Consider the following 13,318-nt stretch of genomic DNA (forward strand, 5'->3'; position numbering starts at 1 on the left):
GAGAGAGTAGTAAAATGGATGTTTCTTGTAATAGATTAAATGGTCACTGGGAGTCTTGAAGGGAAATGAAGCAAACTAGTTTTCAAACTTACTTCACTGTCTTGCTTTCCACCAAAAATATCTCCAAACTTTACTTGGTTGAGACCTCCAAAAGTCAGGTATACTGGATTGAGGATTACCTAAACAGGATATTACTTTCTTCTGTTTCATACTGAAAAATTACTAGAGATTTTTTAAAAAAACTTTTATGACTATTAGGCCAACGATTGCTAGAATAGACTGGCATATCCACAAATGTGCATGTGACGTTACACAAATTTGTAATAGTGGGGAGGAAGGAATGCTGCATGTTCCAGCACATACTAAATTCCTGCTCAAAAACGCTTTGTATTTTTGATAGGTTTACAAAACAAAGTAGTTATTCAGTAGGTCACGAACATACACCGTATTTGCAAGTTCCAGTTTGTGGAGCAAGTAGAAGGTGATGTACTAAAGGAATAAATTTTAACAAGGAAAAAAAAAATATTAGTTGCTATATTTAGGTATGAAGTGTATATTGCTTTAGAAAGGATGAAGCACATATTATCCATGTGCGTGTTCTTAATAAGATGATGGCAAGACTACTAATTCCTTATAAGCAGCATTTGTAAATAAAGGTTAGTCTCTTAGTTGCAGTACATTACGTGCAGAGCCAAGGGACCAGAGATCCTTCCCCTGTGTCCTTGCCCTTTTCTCCATAGTTTTGCTGTTCCTGTATTTCCTAAACTGCTTACTCAGAACTTGTCCATATTGTAAACCTAGAGGTCAGAGTTTTCACTCTTAAAGGAAAAATTATTAACCTTGTGCTTTAAGCATTTGACTTGATTGTGCTGTACAGGTTTTCCATTTATTGAAAGCGAAGACATTAGTGAGGATATTCAAGTTTGGTTTCCACTTTGTTAAACTATGTGCTGGTTTAACATCACATATATGGCATCTAACAAACTGAAGTAACAGCTTTTTTATTTAAATGCTGAATTAAAAGCAAGACCACCAGCAGAGAAAATGAGCATGTTTGGATAGTACTTATCCCTGTCAACCTAAAAGCTATTGCAACTTTTTGTATCCATTCTTTCTAGGAACAAATTAATTTTTCTTCTGCCTTCTCCGTGTGATCCTCCGCTTATTTCTATACCTCTGCTGCTTTTTAGGAATAAGATAACACATGTGCTGTGGCACAACGCAGGCACAGTCTTGTAATTTTTTTACAGCCCTAACTTACGAGCAACAAAAAAATGGAATATTTCATCTGCCAGTAAATCTGGCAGTTCCCTTCTATCATACCATTTGCACTGCAAACATACTAAGTCTTCATCCTAGAAAGAAGACTGGGTTCATCAGTTAAGGACCTAATCTTAAGAACTGCCAGCAGCCATACAGAAAGGAGAGTTGAAGTCTAATTTTTATCTGAAAGGAGGCACTAACCAATGAACTGTAGATAAAAACTTTATTTTTTTTCAACGGAAAGCAGGTAAACTCAAACAATAATTTAGTCCAGTGAGTAATTTTTCTATAAGTATCAGGAACAGTTTACTCTTTATGAAAAGGGCTATATAAATAGCCATTTAAAAGCTGTTAATTCAAAGCCATAAAAAAGGGAGGAGATGCCCTTTGCTTTGTTTCACACTAATCACACTTGTAACTGCTTGTTGCAGTTCTTCTGTGACAAATATGGATATACGTTACAAATACAAAAACAAAAACAAACCAGGAACAACAGCCCTCTGAGCAACAAAAAACTCCTTTCTTCAGATGTTGGTTGTGTAGGGATGCTAACAGAGAGCAACTGCTGCAAAAATCGTTTCTTAAAATAAAAAAAACTTCTGGCTGTTGACCTTCACGCTCCAACATCAGAGGCTGTAGCTGGGTATCTGTAGCAATAGAGTTTGTTGTCTGCACCTCCGCTCAATAGCAACTGATGAGAGGGAAAAGAAAAGTGATTAATATCAGAACTAAGCAAAATACCTACACAAAAGTTGAGGACCCTGATTTTCTTTCCTTTGAAGATATAAACAGAAGTAATGAATAATGAACTGTTAATGCATAACTAAAACCTAGAATCAAAGTGCAGAACCAGCCTTGTCTCTTACTCTCCTAAAATTAGAAGCAAAGTTTTAATGAGAAAATTTCTAAAGTTTTTCCTGCCTTTTACAGAGAACGGGAGCCACACTGAGAATCCTGAACATTAACAAACAGTTTTTTTCCCATTTTATACATGTGTGTACCCCTACAGTAGCAAAACAGCTTGCTATAGAGGATTATATAGCTCCGTGTCTACATGTACTGCTGCACCCAGCTGTTGGTTCATGCTGCTGCTTTAGCCTCTATGGCAGCAAATGGTACCTTGGAACATGTATTTTCTCAGTGAGGTGTGGTGCTGTTCTCATGTCTGTCCTTGTTTGGAATATCAGTGTAACGCCCACTTAATGCTACAGAGCTTAAACTCCCATCCTACTCCTTTGCACAGTAGCATGGGGAAGTGCTGCAGTGCATATGACAATAACACCTTCTCTTTTATGCAGTATCAACCACAGCACAACTAACACTTCGTGTTCTATTCTATCTTTAAGCATAAAGGAAGAAACAAGTCCATGACTGCTTTTAGCACTGTTCCTAACCACCATGCATATAAATTGAGAAACTTGCTCTTCAGATTCTTACCCCTGCTTCTGTCCAGTCCACACACAAAACCTTGTCTTCATGAGCAGCCAAGTCATACAGAGGAGCTTTGCAACTGGTAAAACACAGTATTTACAGTCACATGTTTGAAGTTATGTGAGCTATCACAGATAACAAAATTGGTCCCTGGAAGAAATACTATCACGATGTTATCAAACAGATATAGTCTAGTAGTTATAAACACTTTCAGAGAGTACGGATATCTACCATGTGTAACATTTTCTCTGCTTTATCCAGAGCTGATCACATCAGTTGTAACCTCTCCTACATCCCCAAAGAGAAAAGCAGCAACGTTTTTCACCTGCTTGCAAACTGCCTTGAGACTGAAATTTAGTGAATCTGCTTTTTAGGAAGAGTTTATTATATAGTTTCCTTCTTGCAAATGTGGATGCTGCTTGACTGTGTTTTCCAGAAAAGCCATTTATGTCTTCTGAATGCAAACCATTTCCTTGCTTGGAAATTTGTAACGAAAGGTCTGAAAAGAGCATCAAGTGAAACTTCACACTATTAGGCTCATTCCTTAGAAAGAGAATGTATTTTGCTCCTTAAAATAGAGGAATGGTTAGCAGACCTGCTGTTCCTAATCCCAGCAGCAATATTACGGTTGCTACCTTCTGCATTTCAGTCAATGCTGTTAATGCCAGATACATCCCGTGTTGGAATGCCATACAGCTCGCACAGATGTTAAGCCACAGGTCCTCTGGTAGACTGCACATATTTTTCTCCCTTTCGTTACATATGCTTGACTCCTAAATCCTAGAGGACTGTCACAAACGCCACAGGAGTTTCCAATGAATGTCTCAGATTGGTTTTGCTATTTCATTGGGTTAACTGACCCTGTAAGCTTACATGCCTTTAGAACAGCAAAGAACGCATGTTTATTTTACCTCCTTGTGTCCCACAGCTTCACAATGTTGTCCAGAGAACCAGAGATCAGCTGATGCTCATGGGTAGGTGACCATTTCACAGATGTCACCCAGCCTGTGTGAGATGTCAGAGACAGGAGAACCAAGGAGCCATCTGAACAGAAAAAGAGAAAAGACATCAGTAGGTGTCAACTGAAACAGGCACTTTTAAGATGCATACAAATGCCAGGGAGAAGAGCAGTCAGCAACATATTTTTGTTCAAGGTAATTATTTTTCCCAACCAGTAATTCGAACTTCAAAAATCAAAGTGAACTTTAAAGAAAGCAAATAAAAATACAAACTACATAAGTTCTGGTAAGAAAAAAAAAAATCAAAATTATCAAAATGCATTTTCTTGTCACTAAACTCTCTTCAAATATTTTTGAAAAAGCAAACAAAATATTTGCTTTTATTATTAACATATATAAGAAGGTAATACTGTTAACTCTGGATTAGATTTATAGAAGCTAAACAAGTAAACATGTCTAAGAAATAAATCTGGCAGGCTCAGTAGTAAGTTTTCCACAATCCCGTCAGACATGGCACCACTATATTGTAATAAAGTGACTACTGTTTCACTTTATTTATGGTCTGACCAACTTAGGTGTGAACCTCACCAAAAAAAAAAAAGTTCAGGCCTGCAACTGCACAGTTGAACATTGATTAGTAAGTTTAAAAAAAAAAAAGGGAAAAGCTAAGCTGAGTTAGTTTTCTAAATTATTAGGTGAGAAATCAGAAGAAGTCTTGCATGAGATTACAGAAAACAGACGTAATCTTTGTATTTAATAAAAGCCCCCAAATGGCTTGTTTCAAGCAGAGGGACCAGAAGACAGTTTGTGAGATGTCTCCCAACGGGGAGGAGTTCTGATTTTGAAAAAACAACTTTGAGAACATGCATGTGTTTAGCTCACCTTTGCTGCGAGGATCCCATAGTCTAATATGTCTGTCAGTGCTCCCGGATGCGAGGCGTCGACACAGCGGTGAGTAAGAAACAGAATTAAACACTTTGTTTCCTGTCTGTCAGAAAAGAAAACAGTAACTCAGAGAGGAGCTACTATTTTTGCACTTTTTTATTTGAGATGGACTTTAGCTGAACCTACAGACAAAGTATAGTGATCTCACCAAAGTTGATTTGAGATCTCCAGTCTCGGCATCCCAGAGTTTAATGGTGTGGTCCCATGATGCACTGCAGATTTCTTCAGCATCTGACCACAGCACAGAGGAGACGGCTTCTGTGTGGCCAGAGAGGGTTGCCAAGGGAGTCTAGAATTTAAAGGTGAGAGGAGATTAGATTGAGGATCGTTGCCAAATCTATTTCAACAAATAAAAATATATGTCTGATCAGCCTCAGACATAGCACCAGAAGTTTTCATATAGTCACTCTTAACAAAGAGAAATTATTTTGTGTGACCACACTTTTAAAATAAAATCCTGGACAAACCTGGAGCTCATCTTACCCTTGTTAGTCCCAGCTGTTCAGTTTTCTGCTTCTTCCGTGGTCTGTTAGTTGCTTCTTCCATTTCATCCTCTTCATCTGTAGGTACTGTGACAGAAGACAGTCAGACTCAATCTAGAGGTTTTTTGAATTGCATTTCCGTATAAGCAGTTAAGCAAAACCCCATATTTACCTAACCTGTCTATGATGCCTGAATATTTTAACCTTACACCTCTGATCAGATCAGTGTTATCTGCATTTTGAGCATGAGGAAAATGAATACAAATTAAGTGGTATTCTCCAGGTCATGCAGTTTTAAAATGAAGTCCCAGTGAATTTTTAAGACCATTGTTAACTCATGGAAAATCCCCACAGTACTTCAGGTGTGTGATAAAAACACAATAATTCCTTTAGATACGATACCTACATACATCCTCCCACACTAAAAGAATAGGACTTGTAACAGGGAAAGAAAGCATTCAGATCAAATGGGATTAGTCTACCTTTCTAGAAAAGATCTGGTCATCTTACTCTTCTCCATATTACGGTGTCAATAATAGAACAGGAAAATAACGCAGAGACTTTCGGTTTGTAAGGAGCCTATACTCAAATCTGCACATTTATATAAATCCATTAAAAATAAATGAAAGAGAGAAAGTACTGTGTTCTGAATAAAATAATCATCAGCACGCAGTTGATAACCATATCTGAAACTGTGTTACCAACCAAAACAGTAACTTAATATAGTGAAGTACAGGCTTCCAAAGCTTATAAAAAAAAAAGTTCTAGCTTGCTTTTAATATTAGACTCAAATTTTCTTAAAGAAAAAAGCATTCAGATATCCATCTTTCAGGCTGTTGTAAGTACAGAAGTACAGGGGTTTTTTTAAGAGCGTCAAGAATCCCAGCTTACGCTTATCTTACCTGCAGACCAGATCTTTAACATCTTATCCCAGGATCCACTGCAGAACTGTACGAACAGAAACATTTTGTTAAAAGTTGATCCAAACTGACCTTGTAAACCATACTAAATACACTTCCTGCTTGAAAAATTAACCCATGGGTTATAACACATGAAGAACAGCGCTGGGCTCCTCAAAAAAGTTTGGCATAGACAGAATTCTTCTTTCCTTTGCAGGGGAAGTATCTACAAAATATCTCTTTATTTCCTTCAGAACCAAAGGTTTTATTTTAACCTGTCTGATATTGAGTCAAGCTGGGAGCGATGACTCCACCTTTAGAGTCATCTCTTAACTGTTGAATTCCTGGAGAAAGGGAAAGGACCTCTTCTACCACCTGCTTTTTCTGAGTATGACTCTGGAAATTTTTTCCCCACCAGAACTACTGTGAAAATTTGGTTAAATTTGAAAATAGTTCATTATAACACAAAATTCACATGTGTTAAAATTACTTAAGCATTCAACTTCACTCACAGAAGACAAAACCAGCAGTATAATAGCTTGTGCTATCTAAGGTCACCCTCAGCTTTTTGTGATATTAGAGGTTAAGTGCATCACTTTGAAAAGATGGCTTAGCATTGGTGTAGCACTCCTAATCCTCAATAACCACCCTCTATAACAAGACTGGAAACTTATCAGTGTGTCAGTCATAATAACATGACAACTAGTACCTATGCAGGGACAAAAAGATTATTTTTCAGATACGGGCTGCTAACATCCTAAAAGACAAAGGTTTCTTTCCAGCAGTCACTCACTTTAGTTCTTGTGCAATCAACAGCTATGGAGTCTACGCTGCCAGCATGTCCCCTGCAGCAGTGAAGGGCTTTCACTTTGTTTTTCTCCACATTCCACTCCCATAGCAGGACAGTTTGGTCCATAGAAGCACTGAGTAACAGGCACGATAAACTATCTGAGGAAGACAAAAGTCATGCTCATACCAAACTCAGCTTTTCAAAGTCTTTAATTATTCTAGTCAAAGAAGAAATAGCAGATAGATAGAAACTCATACATGTCTCAGTTTACATCATGTTACCCTGCAAGTACAATTAATATAAATATACATACCAGTATTTGCTAACAAAGACTGCAAGGTGGATAGACAATGTACATGTTTATACTAATTACTGTTAAAGGACTGTTTTACTTGCACCATTACTTCATTTCTAACACCACTGACAGAGATCAAAATAATTGTAGCATTTAGATAATTAAATATTCATGGTTGAGGAATGCTGACATTTCTTCCCCAATAAATCAAACTATTACTACTCCCCTAATATATATACTGACCTTGCTTCACCCATGCTACATCCTTTACTACTTCTGTATGCCCAGCTATTGTCATGATGGATTTTCCTTCCAAAGACCAGATTCGAGCAGTCTGATCATAGCAGCCAGTTAATATCCTACAGGGTACAGAATGTGAAACATTATTTCCTTTAAAACTAACAATGTTTTTATTAGAAAAAGCCTCAACCAGAAGACTTGGGAAAATATTATCATAGTAACTGGTTAGCTGAAACGAATTAAAAATATAGCTACTTTGTGTGTTTGAAAAAAAAAAAGTTTGGAAAAGTAAAAAATCTTTTTGTTACAGAGCAAAGCTTCATTAAAACCAATAACTGCAAGGCTAGGAGTACAGGCCAAACAGAAAAGCAATGAGAGTACTGCATATTCTGGTAGGTGACACTTAAGATTGCTTACATCATTTAAAATACCCAATAATGTGTTGTTCATTGTATGTTACTAGAGGTGCTCAGAACATTTTCAAACCCTTACTTGATACAAGAACATTGCCATGTTGATTGGAAAAATGAATGTGAAAATACAGTAAAAAAGGACAATGACGGTTGTTTTTTTTAAAGAAAAGCTCTGCATAAAGGTACACTATTGTATTTGTTGCTAGCAAATGTCACATCTGAAGTCAAGGGTTTAAGCTAAAAAGAGAGATAAGGAAATCTTGCTGTCCTTGAAGACAAAGGATAGTAAACAGCATTTGTATTATCCATTTGTGTTAACAGTATCTCATGTTCAGCGACCCTAGCTGTTTTCTGCTTGTGTTAAAGTCACTGTCAGCACAGAATAGAGGTGTTTAAAATGGAACTGCTTACAAAAGCAAGTAGCTGACTGACTTGACAGGTTAAAAAAAATAAAGCAAAACCAGAGCAGGGATGGGGGGATTATTAAAGAGAGGGAATGCCACTCCATTTAACACCATGGAGTCCTCTGCACACAACAGCAATAAGCAAGACAAAACTTAGAATTGGCTTAGTGTGGTACCATTCTTCAGTGGCTTGAACAGAACTGATCCAGTCATCGTGGAAGATGCATTCCTCTGGCTGAGGGGCCATATATTTCTCCACATACTCTATTTCCACCACTTCTTCCTGAGCTCACAGACAAAATACTTATTTAGTATGGTTTTATTTTTTTTTTAGTCAACAACAGTAATATTTAACTGTAGTGTGGTGCAAATATACAAGGTTATGGGGCAAAGACTGCCACATCAGTGGAATTAAAGTCTTTAGGAAAAAGTGTCTGAATTATATTGCTTTCCATATTTTTATCAAGTTACTATTAATAGCAAGCTGGAAGCAAAAGCAAATAATTACTCTTCTCACGTTCTTCCTCTTCTGCATTTACCCATCTAAAACTGGTGACAAAAATATGTAACAATGAACTGAATAAAACAAGAATTTCCCCTCTGAATTGTATACAGACAACAGATTGGATGATGATGTTCCTTGCACTGCTCAGTCCTGTACTCTCTCATCATTCTGCAGTTCAGAATCCATTTAAACATGCAGGGAATTCTCCTGGGAAAGCCAGAAAAGAAATAAGACTGAGCAAGGAAAGCTACCTAGTCAGGATGACAGTGTAATACCTAAATCAGATTGGAGTAAACTGGCTAAGTCTGTTCTGCTGTACAAGTGGGGGAGAAATTGAGTATGACTTACCGTGGAGATGTTTTCCATTTCCATGTGCGTGACCAGTGGCATACGCAAGAACTGGCCATTGATAAGGAAGTCAAATTCCACATATTTGTGATCCTCTGAAACAAATCAGGAAAAGTCCATGTTCAGGTGTCACTATTTATTTGAAACCATCAAGAACAGCATAATTCTGTGGCTGGTTCAGGAGAATGGACCCAGAAAGAGGTTAAAAAAGACAAAAACCAAACAACCCCCCAGCAAAACAGTTTCTTCTCCCAGTTATAAGTGGGCAGCTCATGAATTCCACAGGATTATGTGAGTTAAGAGGGAAGGAAAATTTGCTGTTGGGGTTCAAAGATCTAAGTTTGCCTCTTGTTGTTAACACATTCTTTTCTAAATAATTTTCTCTGTAGCTACATCTAATCAAACCCCGGTGGTGCTCCATCACTGTTCTGTATGGAGCTTGCCACTGCTAGCCCACATCTTTACCATCACTAGCGAGAGCCCTGTATTTGAGGCAGCAACAGGAAAAACCTAAGAATTTTTGGTTCATATTTCTCCCTCGGTAATGGCATAGTTGACAAAGGCCCCACGTTTTGACAAGAGCATTGCACTGTGCACTGATTTCTGTATTCGAGGTTGTCTGTGATTTCATGAGTTAAAAGTACCTTACAGAAGTCTCAGCAGGTTAAGATACAATTAGTACAGTTTCTTATAGAAAATGGGATTTTTCAACATTGCACAGGTGTGTCTCCCCTGAAAATCTTTCAAGTCAGTCAGGCCCATTTCAGCTAGCACTGACAGAAGGGCTGAGCTCTTCTCAAAGGCCCTCGTAAAAACCAAACCTTTGGTTTCAGCAGTTCTTTTGCCAGGTTTTGGGGAACTCTTCCAGCGGTCTGTGGTGCTGGGCACACGCTAGTCCAGCCTTTGGAGCCTTTCTCCTGGGACTGCCCACCAGCGCTGGCATCTGCTCAGTTTCAGATCAAGTTCAAAGAGCGCCTTACTCCGGATAACCAGACCCGAACAGAAGGGCCGGCCCGGCTCAGGCTGAGGCCTGACCTCGCTGAGGGGCCTGTGGGTGCCAGGGGGCTGCTTCTGCCTTGGGCAGCACGTTTCTGTGCCCGGGCCCGCTCGGGAGAGGCGCCTGCCCGCCCCCGCACCTACCGTTGCCGGTTGCCAGCAGCTTGTTGATAAGGTGGCTGAGGTCGGTGGTCTCGGAGGCCGCAGGCACCGAGAAGGGCACATCCTCCACGGCGTACCTGTGGGGACACAGCGCCGTCACGGCTCCTGCCCGGGGGCCTCCCCGCCGCCCGCCCCCCTCCGGCCCCGTCCAGGCCCGGGCGGGCGCCCACTCACTTCTGGTTCTCGGTGCGGAACCGCGCCGTGAGCTGCGCCATGCTGCCGCCGCCGCCGGCCTTGCCCCCCACCACGTGCCGCGATTCGCCGCGCTGCGGCCCCGCCGAAGCCCCTTTCCCCGGCCCGGCCCGGCCCGGCGGGCCCCGCCCGCTGCCGCCCCCCGAGCCCGCTGCGCCGTAGAGACCACAACGCCCGGAGAGCCGCGCGCGCCCCGGCCGGCGAGCCACCGCTCCCGAGAGGCCTCGCGCCGCCGCCTTCCCGGCGCCCTCCGCGCGCACGGCCCTCCCGCCCGGCTGAAGGGCGGGCTCGGCGGCGGCGCGCGTGCGCCGCGGGGCGGTGTGCATGGCGGTACCTGCGGGAGCTGGGGCGAGGGTGAGTGACTCCTGATGCCCCCGCCGCTCCCCGCGGGGCTGGCGGCGGCCGTACCGCGCTCTTCCCCCGAGCAGCGGGCAGGGACCGCGCTTGAGTGTCCCGCTTCTACCTCCCCCCGCCCCGGGGCTGTGGTGCGGAGGGGTGTGACCGCTGTGGGAGGGCCGGGGGCGCAGGGTGAGGGGCGGGGATGAGGTGCCCGCCGTTCCCCTCAGGGCTGGGGCGCGCTTTCCGTGGGGCACTCGCGGGCCGTTGTGCTGCTGGAGGGGTGTCCCGTGCCGCCCCCTCAGCCGGGTCCGCCTCGCTGCACCCCCGGCCGGGCGGTGCGGTAGGGGCAGCCCGCGGTACCGGCTTTGCCCCCGTGGCGGTGAGTAGTTCCCCGTGTGGGGCTGTTCGCTGGTGACGGTGTGTTCTCGGTGTGGCTCGGGTTGTGTTTCTTTGCGTGTAAAGTGATGCATCAACAGTAAACTTCCCACTAGCAGTAGTAAACCCAGCGTATAGTGGGCTCTGGAGGAAGCTGTGAGTGAATGCGCTGTGCTGGCCGAAGGCTGCTGGCCTGGGTGCCCGCTGGGCTGGGGTACGCACCGGGGTGTTTTCCCGCCTTTGTGACCGGCACCTGCGGCCCCTCAGGGAGCAGCTCAGCTTGCCCTGTGTGGCGACTTGCGTCGGGGCAACTTGGTGGAGCGGGCAGGGGTTGGGTCTTGATCTTTTGTGAAACCTCATCTATTCCTTACTGTACTTAGAAGACCTGACGTTGTTTGTCAGCGTAATTGACACAGGTGCATTTTCCACATACTTGTGTTAACTACACAAAAGTCACTTGAGAAACCTTTTAAGTAGGAGTGTGTCCCCCCCCCCCGCGACCTTCTGTGCGTTACTAACAGTGTCTGCCTGCTCTTCCATGCCAGAGATAAGCTAAATCTCAAACCTGGTGCAAGTTAATATAAAGCTAATTGTAACTAATTTACTTGAGGGTATCACTGTGCCCTAAGTTCCTCCGTGTTATGTTTTACTGTAATACGTGCCCTTCATGATGGTGGTAGAGAAATGTTATCAGAGCTGGCTTTTTCCGAGAGAGTGTTTAATTGTCGTAAGCGGTGCAGTTATCTTAAATGTTTTTATAAAACCTCTGAAATATTTCCTGGAAAACCCACGAGATCGTTGGTGAGGCATTCAACTGTATGTATTTCCTGTCAAGAAGTATAAATTAAAACCAGAATGGGGAATATTGCTATCAGAAGTGCTGAAAACATGAACATGAACTATCAAGCTTTGATTTACTTTTTTTTTTTCTTAATGGGTATGCATTGAAGGCTTGAAGCTTGAAAAATGTAAGAGAATTCCCTCCTTCCTGCCCTGACAGAGTACTCCTAGGTAGAATGTGCTCGTTATCACAATGGACTTATCTGTTTTTTACGGTTTAGGTTTCTTCTTATGACTAAAATCTTGCAATATTGACTCAGTGTTAAAATAATTAGCTCTGGCCTTAAAATTATGTCAGTCTAGAACTGGTGTGTTTTTAGGGACCACTGCTTGTAGTTGGTAGGCATAAGTGTTACCATAGAATAAAGAGTCGGAGGCAGGACAATACAGAAATCTAATACCCTGCCTTAAGGCAGGGCAGGGGTGTGACTGCTCAATAATGAGATTTTATCATGGGAGTTCTTGATGGCTAAATAGAGATCTGCCTACCTTCTGTGTTTTGCGAAATGGTGTTGAACTATTGCGTTTGTCTTTGGAACTGAAGCACTGATGGTAATGTGTAGGCTAGATTGCAGTGTATAGTATTTGCTCTCTTGAAGACCCTGTCTGTGACACCTTGCATAAAATGTTCGTGATGGTTATTGTGTGTGCCTGTGCTAGCAGTTTCTGTGGCTGCTTGCTTTCTTTGTAGAATTGAACCAAGGATAGCGATGGGCGTAGATTTCCCTTTAGTTTGAGCCAAGTGCTTCCAAAACGGAGGCAGGGTGAAGGAAGCAGTCCTGTGCTGTTAAAATGTGCTAACCCTTGAGGTGGAAACGGCCTTGGAGCAGTGGACTTGACCGAGAGCAGCCTGTAGAGTGGTTTGGGCGGAGCTGCATTAAGGCTAAAGCCAAGGCACGGAGAGCTGACCGGTGTGTGCACTGAGGATACAGCTGTTGATCCTGTTTTACATTAACATTAAGCTCCCACATTTCTCCTTCAACCCATTGTTAAATGTGGGATACAACGGTGTTACACTGGAAATTCTTGTGGCGCTTATGTAAAATGTTTATGAAAAGAAGAGATACTTGTATGTTGTTTACTCACTCATGACAAAATATCCATCCATATATATGTGCATACAGGATTTAACTGTCTTGTTTGGGGAATTTGTTAGCAATATTTATACAACTGTAAAATTTATTAACTATGTATGTACTTGTAACTATCTGTAAAAGAAGTATCCTTTTTGATTGGGGTTGCATGGCACTTAGGTTGATGAAACCTGTGTGGTTAAACCACGAAGTTTGCTGTCTGGGCTGATGTGCGTGCCAATGGTTTGCCTGGGTTAGAACAGTGACTGGACAAAGTCACAGGGCAAAAGTGTACCAAGGGCATTTTTTAAACACAAAGATAAAACTTCAGATATTTCTAGGCTGCTTATAAGAGGAAGCTGGATAA

The 13,318-nt window shown here is 42.1% G+C and overlaps 1 protein-coding gene across 1 annotated transcript; it reads right to left on the bottom strand.

The window, feature by feature from the left end:
- Positions 1-1,472: 1,472 nt before the first annotated feature.
- Positions 1,473-10,564, bottom strand: WDR12 (WD repeat domain 12). The gene is made up of 13 exons (XM_068407582.1): positions 10,307-10,564; positions 10,115-10,209; positions 8,975-9,069; positions 8,298-8,404; positions 7,308-7,423; positions 6,773-6,927; positions 5,983-6,028; positions 5,082-5,167; positions 4,747-4,887; positions 4,536-4,641; positions 3,606-3,738; positions 2,701-2,773; positions 1,473-1,954 (listed from the first exon to the last, which is right to left on the bottom strand). The coding sequence occupies exons 1-13, from the start codon at positions 10,345-10,347 to the stop codon at positions 1,877-1,879; spliced, it is 1,272 nt and encodes a 423-aa protein (XP_068263683.1). The 5' UTR covers positions 10,348-10,564; the 3' UTR covers positions 1,473-1,876.
- Between the last annotated feature and the right edge of the window lie 2,754 nt (positions 10,565-13,318).

Source organism: Nyctibius grandis, chromosome 9 (assembly GCF_013368605.1).
Source record: "Nyctibius grandis isolate bNycGra1 chromosome 9, bNycGra1.pri, whole genome shotgun sequence".
NCBI lineage: Eukaryota > Metazoa > Chordata > Aves > Nyctibiiformes > Nyctibiidae > Nyctibius > Nyctibius grandis.

Excerpts from the sequence above, each read along its gene's own strand:
- WDR12 (XM_068407582.1), bottom strand. The coding sequence starts at position 10,347 with ATGGCGCAGCTCACGGCGCGGTTCCGCACCGAGAACCAGAA. Across the intron at positions 8,405-8,974 it reads AAATGGAAAACATCTCCACG|GAAGAAGTGGTGGAAATAGA; the intron begins GTAAGTCATACT and ends CTGTGAGCTCAG. Across the intron at positions 4,642-4,746 it reads GAGATCTCAAATCAACTTTG|ACAGGAAACAAAGTGTTTAA; the intron begins GTGAGATCACTA and ends CTTTTCTGACAG.